Genomic DNA, 21305 nt, shown 5'->3' on the forward strand with positions numbered 1-21305 from the left:
CGGCGCACATGATTGTTTACGTTGTCATGGCAACAGCAACAGCAGCGGCGCGGCACCTCCTCTCCCAAACGTTTTTTTTCCTTTTTGTTTTTATTATGCCGACCCGCTCCACTCCCTTTCCCCCTTTCCCCCATACCGCGCGCGCCGCTCACTTTTTTTGTTTTTACCCGTAAGCGGCGCGTTTTTTCTTCTTTTTATTGCGCGCTTGTTACCGCGTGCCACGCGCCAGCTCGCAAGCAATGCGCGCGCTACGCCACGCATTGGCATTGCTTGCGAGCTGGCGCGTGGTGCACCGTGGGCTATGCGTTGGCAGGCACGCAGTCTTGCCCATACATATATTATACCAGCATGTGCCGGAACATAAAAAAAATTCCACTTCCAGCACAACAGATGTTTAGTCTCGCTTTATTGACTTCGTTTCCGAAAAGCGATTTTTCTTACAACGTGGTGTGATACACGCTCAAAAAACGAGCAAAAGTGAGAGGTGCATGACATATACAAGAGTACTAAAGACAAAAGTTCACAGATGGTGAAATAACAAAAGAAAGCGCTAGAAAACGCGAAGGCCATTTCATGTACACACATATAAAAACAAGATATTTATATAACGTCTTCAAGACCTAAATGTAGACGAGCTCCTGATATGTGCACTAAGATATTGCACAAAATTGGACGACGTGTATGACATAGTCATGACAACTATAAAAAGGGAAAACTCACTAGTAATGGCAAAAACAATGACACGCAAAATACCTGAAAGATAGAATAAAATGCTAACATGGTTTGATTGAGAGCCATACCGAAAGAAAGCTTACTTATAAATCTGCACGAAAGTATATGAAATGCTTGACATGTTCATTACTGCTGAACAAATTGAAAAAACATGGCAGAAAAAAATAACATTGTACTAAAAACTGAAACACACATTATCACATTTTGCACTTGGCCACAACTTGAGTAACGGTGGCAAGGCGAACAAAAGATAGTCGGCTTTTGCAGCAACACATAGAAAACATTCGCAGAAAGGCTTATTCCTCAATCAAAGACCAGGTAAAACAAGCCAACACGACTTTTCTTTCTACCCGAATGCAATGCTTAGCAATAAAATGACGTCACTTAATGCACTAAGTCGTACCTACTGGCCTCTCCCTTGTATAATAAACACGAACTGCAAAAATCTGCATGCAGGACACTTGCAATGCTCATGCTTTCCAGAGGAAAAAAAAAGCGTATCATGCCTACACATGAAGATTGTTCGCGCGGTTTTCCCATAGGGCGTTACTGAGATAGTACACAAACACTAACAGTAATTTTTCAGCTGTTAGTTGGTTTGTAGAACGCGATACACAGAAAAAGCACTGAGGGCAGTATGGAAAGCTGGGCAAGTTACTGAAGTTGCAGAATGAGACTTGGCACAGAAAAACACAAGTCACAGACCAGGTGACAATGAGGAGGAACATCTATTTGTCAGCTTTCTCTACCGGGAAGAGGCAAGTGTAGCACAATCAAGGCGCAACGACGTCCGGAGCCTCATGGAGTACACAAATGGACAGGGCTGTGTTCGTGTACATGCGCCTTCTGATGTCCTTGGGTCTGAGCGCTCACCTGTTGTCTTTAGGCACCCGGAACAACCTTGCAGAAATTGTTTTTGAGGAATTTGTGCACCACTGCACGATGCACGAGCGGTACGAGTCGTGAAACGGGTGAAACATCGCGGAGCACAAGCACACAGGTACCGAGGACCGCAGAACTGACGAAACTAACCACGTCGGTCAACGCACAGCAGCGCACGCATCTCGATGACAGTAGATAACAAAAATAAAGCGTTACGTAGCGGACTAAGCAGCAGCCAGGCCGGCGGGGATGGCACGGCGGCGCGGGCGCGTAGACAGTCGAAGGTGAGGGAGTTGAGAGGGTGTTACGAGAGAGGGCGTAGGGAGAGGAGTTGAGCGGGGGGAAGGGCTTGGCCACCTGGATCGGCGCGCGTGCGCGCGACGATCTACGAGGCCATGCAAGGGAAACGGATTTTCGCGTCGCCCGTTACAGAGATGGCGCCAATTTCCTGTGCCACCGGAACCGGGGAGTGTCCACCCCCTGACTGCGCTACACCCCCGGAACGATAAACGCAGTCTTGTGTGGACCATTTATTGTTCTTCACATCCAGCAGCCACTAGAAAGCGGAAAAATCTTCCTTTCGATCAGGCTTGTTGCTACACACCTGATGTGGCTGCAGTCATCCTAAGCGTTGTCGTGAAAGAAACGGCGCTTGTGGCGACGTGTAGGCATGGAAGCCAGCGCGAGAAATGCAAGTATTGCTTGTTTACGTGGAATTGACGTAGTATCGTTTATTTAAATAGCTGGACTGCTTACTAAGCGTTGCGAAGTGATAAAAAATTTCATTATACACCACACTGGAGGTGCCGGGGTTTGAACCCGGGACTTCTCACATGCGAAGCGAGCGCTCTACCACTGAGCTACACCCCCGGAACAATAAACGCAGTCTTGTGTGGACCATTTATCGTTCTTCACATCCAGCAGCCACTAGAAAGCGGAAAAAGCTTCCTTTCGATCAGGCTCGTTGCTACACACCTGATGTGGCTGCAGTCATCCTAAGCGTTGTCGTGAAAGAAACGGCACTTGTAGCGACGTGTAGGCATGGAAGCCAGCGCGAGAAATGCAAGTATTGCTTGTTTACGTGGAATTGACGTAGTATCGTTTATTTAAATAGTTGAACTGCTTACTAAGCGTTGCGAAGTGATAAAAAATTTCATCATACTCCACACTGGAGGTGCCAGGGTTTGAACCCGGGACTTCTCACATGCGAAGCGAGCGCTCTACCACTGAGCTCCACCCCCGGAACAATAAACGCAGTCTTGTGTGGACCATTTATTGTTCTTCACATCCAGCAGCCACTAGAAAGCGGAAAAAGCTTCCTTTCGATCAGGCTTGTTGCTACACACCTGATGTGGCTGCAGTCATCCTAAGCGTTGTCGTGAAAGAAACGGCACTTGTAGCGACGTGTAGGCATGGAAGCCAGCGCGAGAAATGCAAGTATTGCTTGTTTACGTGGAATTGACGTAGTATCGTTTATTTAAATAGTTGAACTGCTTACTAAGCGTTGCGAAGTGATAAAAAATTTCATCATACACCACACTGGAGGTGCCAGGGTTTGAACCCGGGACTTCTCACATGCGAAGCGAGCGCTCTACCACTGAGCTACACCCCCGGAACAATAAACGCAGTCTTGTGTGGACCATTTATTGTTCTTCACATCCAGCAGCCACTAGAAAGCGGAAAAAGCTTCCTTTCGATCAGGCTCGTTGCTACACACCTGATGTGGCTGCAGTCATCCTAAGCGTTGTCGTGAAAGAAACGGCACTTGTAGCGACGTGTAGGCATGGAAGCCAGCGCGAGAAATGCAAGTATTGCTTGTTTACGTGGAATTGACGTAGTATCGTTTATTTAAATAGCTGGACTCCTTACTAAGCGTTCCGAAGTGATAAAAAATTTCATTATACACCACACTGGAGGTGCATGGGTTTGAACCCGGGACTTCTCACTTGCGAAGCGAGCGCTCTACCACTGAGCTACACCCCCGGAACAATAAACGCAGTCTTGTGTGGACCATTTATCGTTCTTCACATCCAGCCCCCACTAGAAAGCGGAAAAAGCTTCCTTTCGATCAGGCTTGTTGCTACACACCTGATGTGGCTGCAGTCATCCTAAGCGTTGTCGTGAAAGAAACGGCGCTTGTGGCGACGTGTAGGCATGGAAGCCAGCGCGAGAAATGCAAGTATTGCTTGTTTACGTGGAATTGACGTAGTATCGTTTATTTAAATAGCTGGACTGCTTACTAAGCGTTGCGAAGTGATAAAAAATTTCATCATACTCCACACTGGAGGTGCCAGGGTTTGAACCCGGGACTTCTCACATGCGAAGCGAGCGCTCTACCACTGAGCAACACCCCCGGAACAATAAACGCAGTCTTGTGTGGACCATTTATCGTTCTTCACATCCAGCAGCCACTAGGAAGCGGAAAAATCTTCCTTTCGATCAGGCTTGTTGCTACACACCTGATGTGGCTGCAGTCATCCTAAGCGTTGTCGAGAAAGAAACGGCGCTTGTGGCGACGTGTAGGCATGGAAGCCAGCGCGAGAAATGCAAGTATTGCTTGTTTACGTGGAATTGACGTAGTATCGTTTATTTAAATAGTTGAACTGCTTACTAAGCGTTGCGAAGTGATAAAAAATTTCATCATACTCCACACTGGAGGTGCCAGGGTTTGAACCCGGGACTTCTCACATGCGAAGCGAGCGCTCTACCACTGAGCTACACCCCCGGAACAATAAACGCAGTCTTGTGTGGACCATTTATTGTTCTTCACATTCAGCAGCCACTAGAAAGCGGAAAAAGCTTCCTTTCGATCAGGCTTGTTGCTACACACCTGATGTGGCTGCAGTCATCCTAAGCGTTGTCGTGGAAGAAACGGCGCTTCAGCGACGTGTAGGCATGGAAGCCAGCGCGAGAAATGCAAGTATTGCTTGTTTACGTGGAATTGACGTAGTATCGTTTATTTAAATAGTTGAACTGCTTACTAAGCGTTGCGAAGTGATAAAAAATTTCATCATACACCACACTGGAGGTGCCAGGGTATGAACCCGGGACTTCTCACATGCGAAGCGAGCGCTCTACCACTGAGCTACACCCCCGGAACAATAAACGCAGTCTTGTGTGGACCATTTATCGTTCTTCACATCCAGCAGCCACTAGAAAGCGGAAAAAGCTTCCTTTCGATCAGGCTCGTTGCTACACACCTGATGTGGCTGCAGTCATCCTAAGCGTTGTCGTGAAAGAAACGGCACTTGTAGCGACATGTAGGCATGCAAGCCAGCGCGAGAAATGCAAGTATTGCTTGTTTACGTGGAATTGACGTAGTATCGTTTATTTAAATAGTTGAACTGCTTACTAAGCGTTGCGAAGTGATAAAAAATTTCATCATACACCACACTGGAGGTGCCAGGGTTTGAACCCGGGACTTCTCACATGCGAAGCGAGCGCTCTACCACTGAGCTACACCCCCGGAACAATAAACGCAGTCTTGTGTGGACCATTTATCGTTCTTCACATCCAGCAGCCACTAGGAAGCGGAAAAATCTTCCTTTCGATCAGGCTTGTTGCTACACACCTGATGTGGCTGCAGTCATCCTAAGCGTTGTCGAGAAAGAAACGGCGCTTGTGGCGACGTGTAGGCATGGAAGCCAGCGCGAGAAATGCAAGTATTGCTTGTTTACGTGGAATTGACGTAGTATCGTTTATTTAAATAGCTGGACTGCTTACTAAGCGTTGCGAAGTGATAAAAAATTTCATTATACACCACACTGGAGGTGCCGGGGTTTGAACCCGGCACTTCTCACATGCGAAGCGAGCGCTCTACCACTGAGCTACACCCCCGGAACAATAAACGCAGTCTTGTGTGGACCATTTATTGTTCTTCACATCCAGCAGCCACTAGAAAGCGGAAAAATCTTCCTTTCGATCAGGCTTGTTGCTACACACCTGATGTGGCTGCAGTCATCCTAAGCGTTGTCGTGAAAGAAACGGCGCTTCAGCGACGTGTAGGCATGGAAGCCAGCGCGAGAAATGCAAGTATTGCTTGTTTACGTGGAATTGACGTAGTATCGTTTATTTAAATAGCTGGACTGCTTACTAAGCGTTGCGAAGTGATAAAAAATTTCATTATACACCACACTGGAGGTGCCGGGGTTTGAACCCGGGACTTCTCACATGCGAAGCGAGCGCTCTACCACTGAGCTACACCCCCAGTTTTTTTTTTTCTTTATTGCCGGACAATCACAGATACAGGACATTGACCACACTTAAGTAAGAACAAAACAAAGTCTTACATAGTCATTACATATACTTCTTGAAAATCTCGTGTCAAAAACACTTTAAGGTCACCAGGGTATCCAGTACAGGTAACCACTCTGGTGGTTCAGCCTGAGATTTATACACGTCTCTTATTTGTGAAACACTTTCAATAAAATATTGTCTGGCTGGTTTGGCGTCCACATCAGCATTTCGTACGGCCATTCGTGTTTTCCATATGCTGTGTAGGCTCAGCGTCATGATCATGTCATAGGGCACGTCGTTTTCATTTTCAACTGGGAGAAAGCGGATACCGTAGGGTGATATGGGGAGCTCTTTTTTCAGTGTTCTCTGTAAAACATCCCAGTGGAATATTGCATCCCTGCACTCTAAGAAAATGTGTTCGATTGTCTCAGGCTTTGAACAAATGAGACAATTAACTGACCATGGCACGAACAGTCCTCTCTCTTGCAGCCACGGTTTGACAGGCAAGGTATTGGTATGGAGCTGAAAGAAGAACGTCTTAACTGAGGAGCGGACTGCCATTCTTTTAACACGTTTCAACACGTCTCCTTCCGAGCCTACACAATACATGGCACGATATATGGGCACTGGCAACATAATATCAATCAGATCCCTGTATAAACGCTTTTTTGGTACATTACTTAGGTACTCCATTGAGAATCTCACTTTTAGCATTCGAAAAGACACAACGACCTCACGAAGAAAGCCGCGAATACCCCCTTTTTTTGTGACATTTGATACAACATATTCAGGAATTACATCACTCATTCGCAATTGTAAAATTGTTCGCAAAAATCCGTTATTTTGGTCGCGCAAAAAAATAAATCTTGACACAACTTGTTTGAGAAATAAATGACATAAACTGAGTCCGCCGCTTCGGACTGATCGAAATAAATTACTTCTGCGGCATCTTTCCCACGTTGAACGCCACACGAACACTGCAAAGACTCTGTGCAACTTCTGCACGTTGGTACGAGACATACAAAGTACTTGAAGTACATACCACACTTTCGCGACTAAAAACACATTGCAAACTGTAGCACGCGCGAAAACGGAGAAATCTCGCCCACCCCATTTATCGGTTTGCTCCCTAACACGTTTGGTTTCCTCGTTCCAGTATTGCGTGGTATCGCGATAATGTTCTATGGGCACTCCGAGATATTTGACAGGTGTCACGGTCCATTTCATGTTAGCAAAATAATCTAATGTGTTTTCCCACGGCCCATGCCAGAAGCCTAAACATTTGTTCCAATTTATCATACTGCCTGTTAGCGAGCAAAAAAGTTCTGCTTCTTTAACGGTCTCCTTAACGCTTTCCTTATCGCCACAGAAGACTGCTATGTCGTCAGCATAACACAGTATTTTAACTTCACTTGCGAGTAATTTGAAACCATGTATTGTGTCATTATTAAGAATTTTTAAGCAGAAAGGTTCGAGAAAAATTGCAAACAATAATGATGATAATGGACACCCTTGCCGAATACTACACTGAACTTTGAAACTTTCGCTGATACTTTTGTTTACGATTATGCTAGCTGAACTATGAGTGTAACACATTTTCACACCAGTCGCAATAACAGATCCAACATTAATATATTCCAAAAGACTAAATAGAATTTGATGTGATACACGATCGAAAGCTTTTTCTAGATCAAGCTGTAACATTGCTACCCGTTCTGAAAAGTCATCGCAGTATTCAAGTATACTTCTGGTAACGTGAATGTTAGTAAATATCGAGCGTCCCCTGATCCCACATGTCTGGTGGGGTCCTACCAAAACTGTGATCACGGTTTGTAATCTTTTTGCCAGTACTTTCATATATATTTTGTAATCTACATTGCTTAAGCTTATCGGTCGATAGGATGAGACCGATAGAAATTTGACTGGGTCATCTGTCTTGGGTATTAATACAACGTGTGAACAGTTGAAAGATAGGGGCACTGCATTTTCATTATATGCTTCGGTTATTACATGATGCAGGGCTTTTGCCAGATCTACTTTAAATACTTTGTAAAAACAACTGCTTAAACCATCCGGGCCTGGAGATTTGCCTACTGATAACTCATCAATTGCGTCTTCAATTTCGCGTACGGTGATATCTGCTTCAAGGCGGGTCTTCACGTCATCATCTAACCTTGGCATTAAGTGAAGGTACTCATGTTCAAAGCCACTTGCAATATCAATGTTATGTCCTAAAAGATTTTTAAAGTACTCTACAAAAGCAAGTTCAATTATCTGTTTGTCTTTTGTAATAACGCCCTCGTACTGTATTTCTTTTATTTCATTTCTGACGGCATAACTTTTCTCATCCGCTAGCGAGCGCTTAGTAGGCGTTTCTCCCAACCACAGTCTTTCGCCACGAGCGCGAACAATGGCTCCCTTGTATCTTTCGACATCTATTGCTTCCAGTTTGTTTTTGACATCTTTAATTTCATTATTTAATGCCCCTGGTTGTGCGCTTTCTGCGTTCAGCAAATAGTCTAATTGACTACGGAGCACATTTTCTTCGTTTCTTTCACTGCGGCGTAGTGCGCATGCCCTCTCGATTGCAATGATCTTAATCTCTTGTTTGAACAGCTCCCATTCAGCGATAAAACTATCCGTTTTAGCCAGTAGTCTTTCTATGCATTCTTTTGATTTGCTCACAAAGCTATCATTGTCCAGTAGCTTATCATTAAACTTCCAAAGTGTCCAACTGAATGACGACCCTTTGTGCTTTGCTCCTAAGGAAACCATAACCAAACTGTGATCACTGAAAGAAACATGTTTTACGTTATAATCTTGGCACAGTGGCACTATATTTGCAGATACATATAATCTGTCCAAGCGTGCATGGCTTGTGCGTTGGAAATGAGTGAACTGTGGCGGTTTTCCGCCAGCTGCAATATGACCAATATCTTCTAGGCAGTGATCCTGAACTATTGCGCTTAATTTCATGGCACTATTATCGCGTACCGGTTCGTTCTTTATTCTATCAGCAGAAGCACACACACAGTTAAAATCACCAAGCATTAGAATCACTCTTTCACAGTTTAAAAAGGATCCAAGGCTTTCAAAAAAAGCTGAGCGCTCGGTTTCTCTGTTAGGCGCGTACAAACATATTGCCCGCCACTTCAAAGCAGAGAAAAGAAAATCACACACAACTAACCGTCCAGTTTTACACACAGTCACGGTCTCTACTACAATTCCCAGGGAGCTGCGTAGCAACAAGGCACACCCTCCGGACGAACCTACTGCGTGACATACGCATACATAGTAGCGTCCAGTAAAAGGTTCTACCATGCGATCTGTTTGATCTTGGCTTTCGACTTTAGTTTCTTGAATTGCTACGATGTCAAGGTCATTTTCCAGTAAAAGACGACTTACTTGGTACTGTCGACGCCTTGCAGAAAGGCCCCGCACGTTTAACGTGCCTATGCTAAGCGGTGCGTCAAGTTTTACTGCCATTTATGAGAATAATCAAACAGGTCGCATGGCGCTCACCTTGTTCTGTGCGAGGCTGGAAATTTTGACTGGAGGCTTTTCTATCTTCAGTTGCCACGTGGAAACACACCATGAGTGCCTCAGAAAGAAGGAACTGGAGTACCAGCCCCTTAGCTTGTCCTCGCCCACCTTTAACATGTGTAGCGTCGGAACCAGGAGGCTGACCCGGGCTTCACTGAAACAGGGGGCTACCTGCCCCCCGGAAAATGACGGTCCGGTGGTACGTTGGGCTTTGGCTTGAAGCTCGTGCGGCGTCCTTGGGCCGCTTTAGTGGGTGGCTCGCTGGCAGTGGGCTCGTTTGAGGCCGCGTTCGCTGCTGCTGTTTCCTCGCGTGTTCTCTTCCCTGCACTGGTCCTCCAATCCTTCATGTTGACATCTTCGGATTTTTCTAGAGGCATTGACTGACTCTTGGTGGGTTTTTTCCCTGAACTGTTGGACGCGCTGGCATTCGTCGCGGGAGGCAGCGCAGGTTGTACAACTTGCTCACCGTTATCCTCTTCCTCTTTGTTCACCTTGGGTGAATGCGACGAAGGGGGCGTTTCCTCTTGTTCGGGTTCTCTGGTCTTGCTAGTAGAAACATCCTCAGCTTCCGATTCGTCCATTTGTAGCTCTGCGTTATCGTCCCACGCAGATCGGCCTGTGACCTTCGCATAAGTCTTCACGCACTCTTCCTCAGCGTGGCCAAAACGTCTGCATAACGCACACCGAGGAACACGACATTCGCGTCGTATGTGGCCAGTCCCTTTACACCTTAGGCAGAGTGGAGCTCTTCCAGCCACCACGACCAATGTCAGGTCGCCTGCCACTCGTAGTTGATGTGGGATGTCTTCCTTCGTGTAGCCTGCCTTGAGCTGAAGACTGATAATACGCGTAGTAGAGCCTTTGTCCGACAACCCTTCCGTTCGCCATCGCTCTCTTGCGACTTCGGTGACTTTTCCGTAGGGTGCAAACGCGGTCCGTATGTCCTCGTCGTCCACATAGTGAAGGACCCAATGCAGCTTTAGTCGAACATCTTGGTTGTTTGGATCTACGACGAGACAACGGCGCTCCTTCACGGTCACTTCAGTTGCAGAAAGCAACCTATTCTTAGCCTCCGTAGTCCTCAGCGTGACCGCCCACACATGGTTCATTTGGTATGCCCCTAACGCTTCAACGTCAGGGAGCATTGCCAAAGCACCCAGTGCATCACGAATATCTTCGACACGGTAGGGCCTTCCACGAACATCCGCATGAAAAAATACAGTGTTTAAAACAATACGACCGGTTGGTAGAGCAGGTAAAATAATTTCATAATCCTGGTTGGCATTGGCTGCATTCCGGTTTCCACGGCTAGACATAGCCGCTGACACCGCCTCAGAGGAGCGAAACATTCCTCGACCGTTCACGGCGGTGGCCGGAAGTGGAATCGAGCTACACCCCCAGAACAATAAACGCAGTCTTGTGTGGACCGTTTATTGTTCTTCACATCCAGCAGCCACTAGAAAGCGGAAAAATCTTCCTTTCGATCAGGCTTGTTGCTACACACCTGATGTGGCTGCAGTCATCCTAAGCGTTGTCGTGAAAGCAACGGCGCTTCAGCGACGTGTAGGCATGGAAGCCAGCGCGAGAAATGCAAGTATTGCTTGTTTACGTGGAATTGACGTAGTATCGTTTATTTAAATAGCTGGACTGCTTACTAAGCGTTGCGAAGTGATAAAAAATTTCATTATACACCACACTGGATGCGCCGGGGTTTGAACCCGGGACTTCTCACATGCGAAGCGAGCGCTCTACCACTGAGCTACACCCCCGGAACAATAAACGCAGTCTTGTGTGGACCATTTATCGTTCTTCACATCCAGCAGCCACTAGAAAGCGGAAAAAGCTTCCTTTCGATCAGGCTCGTTGCTACACACCTGATGTGGCTGCAGTCATCCTAAGCGTTGTCGTGAAAGAAACGGCACTTGTAGCGACGTGTAGGCATGGAAGCCAGCGCGAGAAATGCAAGTATTGCTTGTTTACGTGGAATTGACGTAGTATCGTTTATTTAAATAGTTGAACTGCTTACTAAGCGTTGCGAAGTGATAAAAAATTTCATCATACTCCACACTGGAGGTGCCAGGGTTTGAACCCGGGACTTCTCACATGCGAAGCGAGCGCGCTACCACTGAGCTACACCCCCGGAACAATAAACGCAGTCTTGTTTGGACCATTTATCGTTCTTCACATCCAGCAGCCACTAGAAAGCGGAAAAAGCTTCCTTTCGATCAGGCTCGTTGCTACACACCTGATGTGGCTGCAGTCATCCTAAGCGTTGTCGTGAAAGAAACGGCACTTGTAGCGACGTGTAGGCATGGAAGCCAGCGCGAGAAATGCAAGTATTGCTTGTTTACGTGGAATTGACGTAGTATCGTTTATTTAAATAGCTGGACTCCTTACTAAGCGTTGCGAAGTGATAAAAAATTTCATTATACACCACACTGGAGGTGCCGGGGTTTGAACCCGGGACTTCTCACATGCGAAGCGAGCGCTCTACCACTGAGCTACACCCCCGGAACAATAAACGCAGTCTTGTGTGGACCATTTATCGTTCTTCACATCCAGCAGCCACTAGAAAGCGGAAAAAGCTTCCTTTCGATCAGGCTTGTTGCTACACACCTGATGTGGCTCCAGTCATCCTAAGCGTTGTCGTGAAAGAAACGGCGCTTGTGGCGACGTGTAGGCATGGAAGCCAGCGCGAGAAATGCAAGTATTGCTTGTTTACGTGGAATTGACGTAGTATCGTTTATTTAAATAGCTGGACTGCTTACTAAGCGTTGCGAAGTGATAAAAAATTTCATTATACACCACACTGGCGGTGCCGGGGTTTGAACCCGGGACTTCTCACATGCGAAGCGAGCGCTCTACCACTGAGCTACACCCCCGGAACAATAAACGCAGTCTTGTGTGGACCATTTATCGTTCTTCACATCCAGCAGCCACTAGAAAGCGGAAAAAGCTTCCTTTCGATCAGGCTCGTTGCAACACACCTGATGTGGCTGCAGTCATCCTAAGCGTTGTCGTGAAAGAAACGGCGCTTCAGCGACGTGTAGGCATGGAAGCCAGCGCGGGAAATTCAAGTATTGCTTGTTTACGTGGAATTGACGTAGTATCGTTTATTTAAATAGTTGAACTGCTTACTAAGCGTTGCGAAGTGATAAAAAATTTCATCATACACCACACTGGAGGTGCCGGGGTTTGAACCCGGGACTTCTCACATGCGAAGCGAGCGCTCTACCACTGAGCTACACCCCCGGAACAATAAACGCAGTCTTGTGTGGACCATTTATCGTTCTTCACATCCAGCAGCCACTAGAAAGCGGAAAAAGCTTCCTTTCGATCAGGCTCGTTGCTACGCACCTGATGTGGCTGCAGTCATCCTAAGCGTTGTCGTGAAAGAAACGGCACTTGTAGCGACGTGTAGGCATGGAAGCCAGCGCGAGAAATGCAAGTATTGCTTGTTTACGTGGAATTGACGTAGTATCGTTTATTTAAATAGTTGAACTGCTTACTAAGCGTTGCGAAGTGATAAAAAATTTCATCATACTCCACACTGGAGGTGCCAGGGTTTGAACCCGGGACTTCTCACATGCGAAGCGAGCGCTCTACCACTGAGCTACACCCCCGGAACAATAAACGCAGTCTTGTGTGGACCATTTATTGTTCTTCACATCCAGCAGCCACTAGAAAGCGGAAAAAGCTTCCTTTCGATCAGGCTTGTTGCTACACACCTGATGTGGCTGCAGTCATCCTAAGCGTTGTCGTGAAAGAAACGGCACTTGTAGCGACGTGTAGGCATGGAAGCCAGCGCGAGCAATGCAAGTATTGCTTGTTTACGTGGAATTGACGTAGTATCGTTTATTTAAATAGTTGAACTGCTTACTAAGCGTTGCGAAGTGATAAAAAATTTCATTATACACCACACTGGAGGTGCCGGGGTTTGAACCCGGGACTTCTCACATGCGAAGCGAGCGCTCTACCACTGAGCTACACCCCCAGAACAATAAACGCAGTCTTTTGTGGACCGTTTATTGTTCTTCACATCCAGCAGCCACTAGAAAGCGGAAAAATCTTCCTTTCGATCAGGCTTGTTGCTACACACCTGATGTGGCTGCAGTCATCCTAAGCGTTGTCGTGAAAGAAACGGCGCTTCAGCGACGTGTAGGCATGGAAGCCAGCGCGAGAAATGCAAGTATTGCTTGTTTACGTGGAATTGACGTAGTATCGTTTATTTAAATAGCTGGACTGCTTACTAAGCGTTGCGAAGTGATAAAAAATTTCATTATACACCACACTGGAGGTGCCGGGGTTTGAACCCGGGACTTCTCACATGCGAAGCGAGCGCTCTACCACTGAGCTACATCCCCAGAACAATAAACGCAGTCTTGTGTGGATCATTTATTGTTCTTCACATCCAGCAGCCACTAGAAAGCGGAAAAATCTTCCTTTCGATCAGGCTTGTTGCTACACACCTGATGTGGCTGCAGTCATCCTAAGCGTTGTCGTGAAAGAAACGGCGCTTCAGCGACGTGTAGGCATGGAAGCCAGCGCGAGAAATGCAAGTATTGCTTGTTTACGTGGAATTGACGTAGTATCGTTTATTTAAATAGCTGGACTGCTTACTAAGCGTTGCGAAGTGATAAAAAATTTCATTATACACCACACTGGATGTGCCGGGGTTTGAACCCGGGACTTCTCACATGCGAAGTGAGCGCTCTACCACTGAGCTACACCCCCGGAACAATAAACGCAGTCTTGTGTGGACCATTTATCGTTCTTCACATCCAGCAGCCACTAGAAAGCGGAAAAAGCTTCCTTTCGATCAGGCTCGTTGCTACACACCTGATGTGGCTGCAGTCATCCTAAGCGTTGTCGTGAAAGAAACGGCACATGTAGCGACGTGTAGGCATGGAAGCCAGCGCGAGAAATGCAAGTATTGCTTGTTTACGTGGAATTGACGTAGTATCGTTTATTTAAATAGCTGGACTCCTTACTAAGCGTTGCGAAGTGATAAAAAATTTCATTATACACCACACTGGAGGTGCCGGGGTTTGAACCCGGGACTTCTCACATGCGAAGCGAGCGCTCTACCACTGAGCTACACCCCCGGAACAATAAACGCAGTCTTGTGTGGACCATTTATCGTTCTTCACATCCAGCAGCCACTAGAAAGCGGAAAAAGCTTCCTTTCGATCAGGCTCGTTGCTACACACCTGATGTGGCTGCAGTCATCCTAAGCGTTGTCGTGAAAGAAACGGCACTTGTAGCGACGTGTAGGCATGGAAGCCAGCGCGAGAAATGCAAGTATTGCTTGTTTACGTGGAATTGACGTAGTATCGTTTATTTAAATAGTTGAACTGCTTACTAAGCGTTGCGAAGTGATAAAAAATTTCATCATACACCACACTGCAGGTGCCGGGGTTTGAACCCGGGACTTCTCACATGCGAAGCGAGCGCTCTACCACTGAGCTACACCCCCGGAACAATAAACGCAGTCTTGTGTGGACCATTTATCGTTCTTCACATCCAGCAGCCACTAGAAAGCGGAAAAAGCTTCCTTTCGATCAGGCTCGTTGCTACACACCTGATGTGGCTGCAGTCATCCTAAGCGTTGTCGTGAAAGAAACGGCACTTGTAGCGACGTGTAGGCATGGAAGCCAGCGCGAGAAATGCAAGTATTGCTTGTTTACGTGGAATTGACGTAGTATCGTTTATTTAAATAGTTGAACTGCTTACTAAGCGTTGCGAAGTGATAAAAAATTTCATCATACTCCACACTGGAGGTGCCAGGGTTTGAACCCGGGACTTCTCACATGCGAAGTGAGCGCTCTACCACTGAGCTACACCCCCGGAACAATAAACGCAGTCTTGTGTGGATCATTTATTGTTCTTCACATCCAGCAGCCACTAGAAAGCGGAAAAAGCTTCCTTTCGATCAGGCTTGTTGCTACACACCTGATGTGGCTGCAGTCATCCTAAGCCTTGTCGTGAAAGAAACGGCGCTTCAGCGACGTGTAGGCATGGAAGCCAGCGCGAGAAATGCAAGTATTGCTTGTTCACGTGGAATTGACGTAGTATCGTTTATTTAAATAGTTGAACTGCTTACTAAGCGTTGCGAAGTGATAAAAAATTTCATCATACACCACACTGGAGGTGCCAGGGTATGAACCCGAGACTTCTCACATGCGAAGCGAGCGCTCTACCACTGAGCTACACCCCCGGAACAATAAACGCAGTCTTGTGTGGACCATTTATCGTTCTTCACATCCAGCAGCCACTAGAAAGCGGAAAAAGCTTCCTTTCGATCAGGCTCGTTGCTACACACCTGATGTGGCTGCAGTCATCCTAAGCGTTGTCGTGAAAGAAACGGCACTTGTAGCGACATGTAGGCATGCAAGCCAGCGCGAGAAATTCAAGTATTGCTTGTTTACGTGGAATTGACGTAGTATCGTTTATTTAAATAGCTGGACTGCTTACTAAGCGTTGCGAAGTGATAAAAAATTTCATTATACACCACACTGGAGGTGCCGGGGTTTGAATCCGGGACTTCTCACATGCGAAGCGAGCGCTCTACCACTGAGCTACACCCCCGGAACAATAAACGCAGTCTTGTGTGGACCATTTATTGTTCTTCACATCCAGCAGCCACTAGAAAGCGGAAAAATCTTCCTTTCGATCAGGCTTGTTGCTACACACCTGATGTGGCTGCAGTCATCCTAAGCGTTGTCGTGAAAGAAACGGCGCTTCAGCGACGTGTAGGCATGGAAGCCAGCGCGAGAAATGCAAGTATTGCTTGTTTACGTGGAATTGACGTAGTATCGTTTATTTAAATAGCTGGACTGCCTACTAAGCGTTGCGAAGTGATAAAAAATTTCATTATACACCACACTGGAGGTGCCGGGGTTTGAACCCGGGACTTCTCACATGCGAAGCGAGCGCTCTACCACTGAGCTACACCCCCAGAACAATAACCGCAGTCTTGTGTGGACCGTTTATTGTTCTTCACATCCAGCAGCCACTAGAAAGCGGAAAAATCTTCCTTTCGATCAGGCTTGTTGCTACACACCTGATGTGGCTGCAGTCATCCTAAGCGTTGTCGTGAAAGAAACGGCGCTTCAGCGACGTGTAGGCATGGAAGCCAGCGCGAGAAATGCAAGTATTGCTTGTTTACGTGGAATTGACGTAGTATCGTTTATTTAAATAGCTGGACTGCTTACTAAGCGTTGCGAAGTGATAAAAAATTTCATTATACACCACACTGGATGTGCCGTGGTTTGAACCCGGGACTTCTCACATGCGAAGCGAGCGCTCTACCACTGAGCTACGCCCCCGGAACAATAAACGCAGTCTTGTGTGGACCATTTATCGTTCTTCACATCCAGCAGCCACTAGAAAGCGGAAAAAGCTTCCTTTCGATCAGGCTCGTTGCTACACACCTGATGTGGCTGCAGTCATCCTAAGCGTTGTCGTGAAAGAAACGGCACTTGTAGCGACGTGTAGGCATGGAAGCCAGCGCGAGAAATGCAAGTATTGCTTGTTTACGTGGAATTGACGTAGTATCGTTTATTTAAATAGCTGGACTCCTTACTAAGCGTTGCGAAGTGATAAAAAATTTCATTATACACCACACTGGAGGTGCCGGGGTTTGAACCCGGGACTTCTCACATGCGAAGCGAGCGCTCTACCACTGAGCTACACCCCCGGAACAATAAACGCAGTCTTGTGTGGACCATTTATCGTTCTTCAAATCCAGCAGCCACTAGAAAGCGGAAAAAGCTTCCTTTCGATCAGGCTTGTTGCTACACACCTGATGTGGCTGCAGTCATCCTAAGCGTTGTCGTGAAAGAAACGGCACTTGTAGCGACGTGTAGGCATGGAAGCCAGCGCGAGAAATGCAAGTATTGCTTGTTTACGTGGAATTGACGTAGTATCGTTTATTTAAATAGTTGAACTGCTTACTAAGCGTTGCGAAGTGATAAAAAATTTCATCATACTCCACACTGGAGGTGCCAGGGTTTGAACCCGGGACTTCTCACATGCGAAGCGAGCGCTCTACCACTGAGCTACACCCCCGGAACAATAAACGCAGTCTTGTGTGGATCATTTATTGTTCTTCACATCCAGCAGCCACTAGAAAGCGGAAAAAGCTTCCTTTCGATCAGGCTTGTTGCTACACACCTGATGTGACTGCAGTCATCCTAAGCCTTGTCGTGAAAGAAACGGCGCTTCAGCGACGTGTAGGCATGGAAGCCAGCGCGAGAAATGCAAGTATTGCTTGTTCACGTGGAATTGACGTAGTATCGTTTATTTAAATAGTTGAACTGCTTACTAAGCGTTGCGAAGTGATAAAAAATTTCATCATACACCACACTGGAGGTGCCAGGGTATGAACCCGGGACTTCTCACATGCGAAGCGAGCGCTCTACCACTGAGCTACACCCCCGGAACAATAAACGCAGTCTTGTGTGGACCATTTATCGTTCTTCACATCCAGCAGCCACTAGAAAGCGGAAAAAGCTTCCTTTCGATCAGGCTCGTTGCTACACACCTGATGTGGCTGCAGTCATCCTAAGCCTTGTCGTGAAAGAAACGGCGCTTCAGCGACGTGTAGGCATGGAAGCCAGCGCGAGAAATGCAAGTATTGCTTGTTCACGTGGAATTGACGTAGTATCGTTTATTTAAATAGTTGAACTGCTTACTAAGCGTTGCGAAGTGATAAAAAATTTCATCATACACCACACTGGAGGTGCCAGGGTATGAACCCGGGACTTCTCACATGCGAAGCGAGCGCTCTACCACTGAGCTACACCCCCGGAACAATAAACGCAGTCTTGTGTGGACCATTTATCGTTCTTCACATCCAGCAGCCACTAGAAAGCGGAAAAAGCTTCCTTTCGATCAGGCTCGTTGCTACACACCTGATGTGGCTGCAGTCATCCTAAGCGTTGTCGTGAAAGAAACGGCACTTGTAGCGACATGTAGGCATGCAAGCCAGCGCGAGAAATTCAAGTATTGCTTGTTTACGTGGAATTGACGTAGTATCGTTTATTTAAATAGCTGGACTGCTTACTAAGCGTTGCGAAGTGATAAAAAATTTCATTATACACCACACTGGAGGTGCCGGGGTTTGAATCCGGGACTTCTCACATGCGAAGCGAGCGCTCTACCACTGAGCTACACCCCCGGAACAATAACCGCAGTCTTGTGTGGACCGTTTATTGTTCTTCACATCCAGCAGCCACTAGAAAGCGGAAAAATCTTCCTTTCGATCAGGCTTGTTGCTACACACCTGATGTGGCTGCAGTCATCCTAAGCGTTGTCGTGAAAGAAACGGCGCTTCAGCGACGTGTAGGCATGGAAGCCAGCGCGAGAAATGCAAGTATTGCTTGTTTACGTGGAATTGACGTAGTATCGTTTATTTAAATAGCTGGACTGCTTACTAAGCGTTGCGAAGTGATAAAAAATTTCATTATACACCACACTGGATGTGCCGGGGTTTGAACCCGGGACTTCTCACATGCGAAGCGAGCGCTCTACCACTGAGCTACGCCCCCGGAACAATAAACGCAGTCTTGTGTGGACCATTTATCGTTCTTCACATCCAGCAGCCACTAGAAAGCGGAAAAAGCTTCCTTTCGATCAGGCTCGTTGCTACACACCTGATGTGGCTGCAGTCATCCTAAGCGTTGTCGTGAAAAAACGGCACTTGTAGCGACGTGTAGGCATGGAAGCCAGCGCGAGAAATGCAAGTATTGCTTGTTTACGTGGAATTGACGTAGTATCGTTTATTTAAATAGCTGGACTCCTTACTAAGCGTTGCGAAGTGATAAAAAATTTCATTATACACCACACTGGAGGTGCCGGGGTTTGAACCCGGGACTTCTCACATGCGAAGCGAGCGCTCTACCACTGAGCTACACCCCCGGAACAATAAACGCAGTCTTGTGTGGACCATTTATCGTTCTTCAAATCCAGCAGCCACTAGAAAGCGGAAAAAGCTTCCTTTCGATCAGGCTTGTTGCTACACACCTGATGTGGCTGCAGTCATCCTAAGCGTTGTCGTGAAAGAAACGGCGCTTGTGGCGACGTGTAGGCATGGAAGCCAGCGCGAGAAATGCAAGTATTGCTTGTTTACGTGGAATTGACGTAGTATCGTTTATTTAAATAGCTGGACTGCTTACTAAGCGTTGCGAAGTGATAAAAAATTTCATTATACTCCACACTGGAGGTGCCGGGGTTTGAACCCGGGACTTCTCACATGCGAAGCGAGCGCTCTACCACTGAGCTACACCCCCGGAACAATAAACGCAGTCTTGTGTGGACCATTTATCGTTCTTCACATCCAGCAGCCACTAGAAAGCGGAAAAATCTTCCTTTCGATCAGGCTTGTTGCTACACACCTGATGTGGCTGCAGTCATCCTAAGCGTTGTCGAGAAAGAAACGGCGCTTGTGGCGACGTGTAGGCATGGAAGCCAGCGCGAGAAATGCAAGTATTGCTTGTTTACGTGGAATTGACGTAGTATCGTTTATTTAAATAGCTGGACTGCTTACTAAGCGTTGCGAAGTGATAAAAAATTTCATTATACACCACACTGGAGGTGCCGGGGTTTGAACCCGGGACTTCTCACATGCGAAGCGAGCGCTCTACCACTGAGCTACAACCCCGGAACAATAAACGCAGTCTTGTGTGGACCATTTATTGTTCTTCACATCCAGCAGCCACTAGAAAGCGGAAAAATCTTCCTTTCGATCAGGCTTGTTGCTACACACCTGATGTGGCTGCAGTCATCCTAAGCGTTGTCGTGAAAGAAACGGCGCTTCAGCGACGTGTAGGCATGGAAGCCAGCGCGAGAAATGCAAGTATTGCTTGTTTACGTGGAATTGACGTAGTATCGTTTATTTAAATAGCTGGACTGCTTACTAAGCGTTGCGAAGTGATAAAAAATTTCATTATACACCACACTGGAGGTGCCGGGGTTTGAACCCGGGACTTCTCACATGCGAAGCGAGCGCTCTACCACTGACCTACACCCCCAGAACAATAAACGCAGTCTTGTGTGGACCATTTATTGTTCTTCACATCCAGCAGCCACTAGAAAGCGGAAAAATCTTCCTTTCGATCAGGCTTGTTGCTACACACCTGATGTGGCTGCAGTCATCCTAAGCGTTGTCGTGAAAGAAACGGCGCTTCAGCGACGTGTAGGCATGGAAGCCAGTGCGAGAAATGCAAGTATTGCTTGTTTACGTGGAATTGACGTAGTATCGTTTATTTAAATAGCTGGACTGCTTACTAAGCGTTGCGAAGTGATAAAAAATTTCATTATACACCACACTGGATGTGCCGGGGTTTGAACCCGGGACTTCTCACATGCGAAGCGAGCGCTCTACCACTGAGCTACACCCCCGGAACAATAAACGCAGTCTTGTGTGGACCATTTATCGTTCTTCACATCCAGCAGCCACTAGAAAGCGGAAAAAGTTTCCTTTCGATCAGGCTCGTTGCTACACACCTGATGTGGCTGCATTCATCCTAAGCGTTGTCGTGAAAGAAACGGCACTTGTAGCGACGTGTAGGCATGGAAGCCAGCGCGAGAAATGCAAGTATTGCTTGTTTACGTGGAATTGACGTAGTATCGTTTATTTAAATAGTTGAACTGCTTACTAAGCGTTGCGAAGTGATAAAAAATTTCATCATACTCCACACTGGAGGTGCCAGGGTTTGAACCCGGGACTTCTCACATGCGAAGCGAGCGCTCTACCACTGAGCTACACCCCCGGAACAATAAACGCAGTCTTGTGTGGACCATTTATTGTTCTTCACATCCAGCAGCCACTAGAAAGCGGAAAAAGCTTCCTTTCGATCAGGCTTGTTGCTACACACCTGATGTGGCTGCAGTCATCCTAAGCGTTGTCG

The 21305-nt window shown here is 46.9% G+C and overlaps 2 protein-coding genes and 36 non-coding genes across 38 annotated transcripts; all 38 read right to left on the minus strand.

Annotated features, from left to right (window-relative positions):
• Positions 1 to 2412: 2412 nt before the first annotated feature.
• TRNAA-CGC (transfer RNA alanine (anticodon CGC)) lies at positions 2413 to 2484 on the minus strand. The gene has a single exon. It is a non-coding gene; the product is annotated as a tRNA-Ala (tRNA).
• Positions 2485 to 2783: 299 nt separating this feature from the next.
• Positions 2784 to 2855, minus strand: TRNAA-CGC (transfer RNA alanine (anticodon CGC)). The gene has a single exon. It is a non-coding gene; the product is annotated as a tRNA-Ala (tRNA).
• A 299-nt stretch (positions 2856 to 3154) lies between these two features.
• On the minus strand, positions 3155 to 3226 carry TRNAA-CGC (transfer RNA alanine (anticodon CGC)). Its single transcript has one exon. It is a non-coding gene; the product is annotated as a tRNA-Ala (tRNA).
• A 299-nt stretch (positions 3227 to 3525) lies between these two features.
• Positions 3526 to 3597, minus strand: TRNAA-CGC (transfer RNA alanine (anticodon CGC)). Its single transcript has one exon. It is a non-coding gene; the product is annotated as a tRNA-Ala (tRNA).
• A 299-nt stretch (positions 3598 to 3896) lies between these two features.
• TRNAA-CGC (transfer RNA alanine (anticodon CGC)) lies at positions 3897 to 3968 on the minus strand. Its single transcript has one exon. It is a non-coding gene; the product is annotated as a tRNA-Ala (tRNA).
• A 299-nt stretch (positions 3969 to 4267) lies between these two features.
• TRNAA-CGC (transfer RNA alanine (anticodon CGC)) lies at positions 4268 to 4339 on the minus strand. Its single transcript has one exon. It is a non-coding gene; the product is annotated as a tRNA-Ala (tRNA).
• A 298-nt stretch (positions 4340 to 4637) lies between these two features.
• TRNAA-CGC (transfer RNA alanine (anticodon CGC)) lies at positions 4638 to 4709 on the minus strand. The gene has a single exon. It is a non-coding gene; the product is annotated as a tRNA-Ala (tRNA).
• A 299-nt stretch (positions 4710 to 5008) lies between these two features.
• TRNAA-CGC (transfer RNA alanine (anticodon CGC)) lies at positions 5009 to 5080 on the minus strand. Its single transcript has one exon. It is a non-coding gene; the product is annotated as a tRNA-Ala (tRNA).
• Positions 5081 to 5379: 299 nt separating this feature from the next.
• On the minus strand, positions 5380 to 5451 carry TRNAA-CGC (transfer RNA alanine (anticodon CGC)). Its single transcript has one exon. It is a non-coding gene; the product is annotated as a tRNA-Ala (tRNA).
• A 298-nt stretch (positions 5452 to 5749) lies between these two features.
• On the minus strand, positions 5750 to 5821 carry TRNAA-CGC (transfer RNA alanine (anticodon CGC)). The gene has a single exon. It is a non-coding gene; the product is annotated as a tRNA-Ala (tRNA).
• Positions 5822 to 5937: 116 nt separating this feature from the next.
• On the minus strand, positions 5938 to 7203 carry LOC135903175 (uncharacterized). Its single transcript, XM_065433576.1, has one exon. The coding sequence runs from the start codon at positions 7147 to 7149 to the stop codon at positions 5938 to 5940; it is 1212 nt and encodes a 403-aa protein (XP_065289648.1). The 5' UTR covers positions 7150 to 7203.
• Positions 7204 to 9560: 2357 nt separating this feature from the next.
• LOC135903174 (uncharacterized) lies at positions 9561 to 10538 on the minus strand. The gene has a single exon (XM_065433575.2). It carries the CDS (start codon positions 10536 to 10538, stop codon positions 9561 to 9563), a length of 978 nt encoding a protein of 325 aa, XP_065289647.1.
• A 552-nt stretch (positions 10539 to 11090) lies between these two features.
• Positions 11091 to 11162, minus strand: TRNAA-CGC (transfer RNA alanine (anticodon CGC)). The gene has a single exon. It is a non-coding gene; the product is annotated as a tRNA-Ala (tRNA).
• Positions 11163 to 11461: 299 nt separating this feature from the next.
• TRNAA-CGC (transfer RNA alanine (anticodon CGC)) lies at positions 11462 to 11533 on the minus strand. The gene has a single exon. It is a non-coding gene; the product is annotated as a tRNA-Ala (tRNA).
• Positions 11534 to 11832: 299 nt separating this feature from the next.
• On the minus strand, positions 11833 to 11904 carry TRNAA-CGC (transfer RNA alanine (anticodon CGC)). The gene has a single exon. It is a non-coding gene; the product is annotated as a tRNA-Ala (tRNA).
• Positions 11905 to 12203: 299 nt separating this feature from the next.
• On the minus strand, positions 12204 to 12275 carry TRNAA-CGC (transfer RNA alanine (anticodon CGC)). Its single transcript has one exon. It is a non-coding gene; the product is annotated as a tRNA-Ala (tRNA).
• Positions 12276 to 12573: 298 nt separating this feature from the next.
• On the minus strand, positions 12574 to 12645 carry TRNAA-CGC (transfer RNA alanine (anticodon CGC)). The gene has a single exon. It is a non-coding gene; the product is annotated as a tRNA-Ala (tRNA).
• Positions 12646 to 12944: 299 nt separating this feature from the next.
• TRNAA-CGC (transfer RNA alanine (anticodon CGC)) lies at positions 12945 to 13016 on the minus strand. Its single transcript has one exon. It is a non-coding gene; the product is annotated as a tRNA-Ala (tRNA).
• A 299-nt stretch (positions 13017 to 13315) lies between these two features.
• TRNAA-CGC (transfer RNA alanine (anticodon CGC)) lies at positions 13316 to 13387 on the minus strand. Its single transcript has one exon. It is a non-coding gene; the product is annotated as a tRNA-Ala (tRNA).
• A 298-nt stretch (positions 13388 to 13685) lies between these two features.
• TRNAA-CGC (transfer RNA alanine (anticodon CGC)) lies at positions 13686 to 13757 on the minus strand. Its single transcript has one exon. It is a non-coding gene; the product is annotated as a tRNA-Ala (tRNA).
• A 298-nt stretch (positions 13758 to 14055) lies between these two features.
• On the minus strand, positions 14056 to 14127 carry TRNAA-CGC (transfer RNA alanine (anticodon CGC)). Its single transcript has one exon. It is a non-coding gene; the product is annotated as a tRNA-Ala (tRNA).
• Positions 14128 to 14426: 299 nt separating this feature from the next.
• Positions 14427 to 14498, minus strand: TRNAA-CGC (transfer RNA alanine (anticodon CGC)). Its single transcript has one exon. It is a non-coding gene; the product is annotated as a tRNA-Ala (tRNA).
• A 299-nt stretch (positions 14499 to 14797) lies between these two features.
• TRNAA-CGC (transfer RNA alanine (anticodon CGC)) lies at positions 14798 to 14869 on the minus strand. The gene has a single exon. It is a non-coding gene; the product is annotated as a tRNA-Ala (tRNA).
• A 299-nt stretch (positions 14870 to 15168) lies between these two features.
• TRNAA-CGC (transfer RNA alanine (anticodon CGC)) lies at positions 15169 to 15240 on the minus strand. The gene has a single exon. It is a non-coding gene; the product is annotated as a tRNA-Ala (tRNA).
• Positions 15241 to 15909: 669 nt separating this feature from the next.
• Positions 15910 to 15981, minus strand: TRNAA-CGC (transfer RNA alanine (anticodon CGC)). The gene has a single exon. It is a non-coding gene; the product is annotated as a tRNA-Ala (tRNA).
• Positions 15982 to 16279: 298 nt separating this feature from the next.
• Positions 16280 to 16351, minus strand: TRNAA-CGC (transfer RNA alanine (anticodon CGC)). The gene has a single exon. It is a non-coding gene; the product is annotated as a tRNA-Ala (tRNA).
• Positions 16352 to 17020: 669 nt separating this feature from the next.
• On the minus strand, positions 17021 to 17092 carry TRNAA-CGC (transfer RNA alanine (anticodon CGC)). The gene has a single exon. It is a non-coding gene; the product is annotated as a tRNA-Ala (tRNA).
• Positions 17093 to 17391: 299 nt separating this feature from the next.
• On the minus strand, positions 17392 to 17463 carry TRNAA-CGC (transfer RNA alanine (anticodon CGC)). Its single transcript has one exon. It is a non-coding gene; the product is annotated as a tRNA-Ala (tRNA).
• Positions 17464 to 17761: 298 nt separating this feature from the next.
• TRNAA-CGC (transfer RNA alanine (anticodon CGC)) lies at positions 17762 to 17833 on the minus strand. Its single transcript has one exon. It is a non-coding gene; the product is annotated as a tRNA-Ala (tRNA).
• Positions 17834 to 18131: 298 nt separating this feature from the next.
• On the minus strand, positions 18132 to 18203 carry TRNAA-CGC (transfer RNA alanine (anticodon CGC)). Its single transcript has one exon. It is a non-coding gene; the product is annotated as a tRNA-Ala (tRNA).
• A 299-nt stretch (positions 18204 to 18502) lies between these two features.
• Positions 18503 to 18574, minus strand: TRNAA-CGC (transfer RNA alanine (anticodon CGC)). Its single transcript has one exon. It is a non-coding gene; the product is annotated as a tRNA-Ala (tRNA).
• Positions 18575 to 18872: 298 nt separating this feature from the next.
• Positions 18873 to 18944, minus strand: TRNAA-CGC (transfer RNA alanine (anticodon CGC)). Its single transcript has one exon. It is a non-coding gene; the product is annotated as a tRNA-Ala (tRNA).
• A 298-nt stretch (positions 18945 to 19242) lies between these two features.
• Positions 19243 to 19314, minus strand: TRNAA-CGC (transfer RNA alanine (anticodon CGC)). Its single transcript has one exon. It is a non-coding gene; the product is annotated as a tRNA-Ala (tRNA).
• A 299-nt stretch (positions 19315 to 19613) lies between these two features.
• On the minus strand, positions 19614 to 19685 carry TRNAA-CGC (transfer RNA alanine (anticodon CGC)). Its single transcript has one exon. It is a non-coding gene; the product is annotated as a tRNA-Ala (tRNA).
• Positions 19686 to 19984: 299 nt separating this feature from the next.
• TRNAA-CGC (transfer RNA alanine (anticodon CGC)) lies at positions 19985 to 20056 on the minus strand. Its single transcript has one exon. It is a non-coding gene; the product is annotated as a tRNA-Ala (tRNA).
• Positions 20057 to 20354: 298 nt separating this feature from the next.
• TRNAA-CGC (transfer RNA alanine (anticodon CGC)) lies at positions 20355 to 20426 on the minus strand. Its single transcript has one exon. It is a non-coding gene; the product is annotated as a tRNA-Ala (tRNA).
• Positions 20427 to 20724: 298 nt separating this feature from the next.
• TRNAA-CGC (transfer RNA alanine (anticodon CGC)) lies at positions 20725 to 20796 on the minus strand. The gene has a single exon. It is a non-coding gene; the product is annotated as a tRNA-Ala (tRNA).
• Positions 20797 to 21095: 299 nt separating this feature from the next.
• TRNAA-CGC (transfer RNA alanine (anticodon CGC)) lies at positions 21096 to 21167 on the minus strand. Its single transcript has one exon. It is a non-coding gene; the product is annotated as a tRNA-Ala (tRNA).
• Between the last annotated feature and the right edge of the window lie 138 nt (positions 21168 to 21305).

This window comes from Dermacentor albipictus, chromosome 2, assembly GCF_038994185.2.
Source record: "Dermacentor albipictus isolate Rhodes 1998 colony chromosome 2, USDA_Dalb.pri_finalv2, whole genome shotgun sequence".
NCBI classification, from domain to species: domain Eukaryota; kingdom Metazoa; phylum Arthropoda; class Arachnida; order Ixodida; family Ixodidae; genus Dermacentor; species Dermacentor albipictus.

What these genes read in the sequence shown, in the direction of transcription:
- LOC135903174 (XM_065433575.2), bottom strand. Translation starts at nt 10,538, where the DNA reads ATGCTCCCTGACGTTGAAGCGTTAGGGGCATACCAAATGAACCATGTG.
- LOC135903175 (XM_065433576.1), bottom strand. Translation starts at nt 7,149, where the DNA reads ATGATAAATTGGAACAAATGTTTAGGCTTCTGGCATGGGCCGTGGGAA.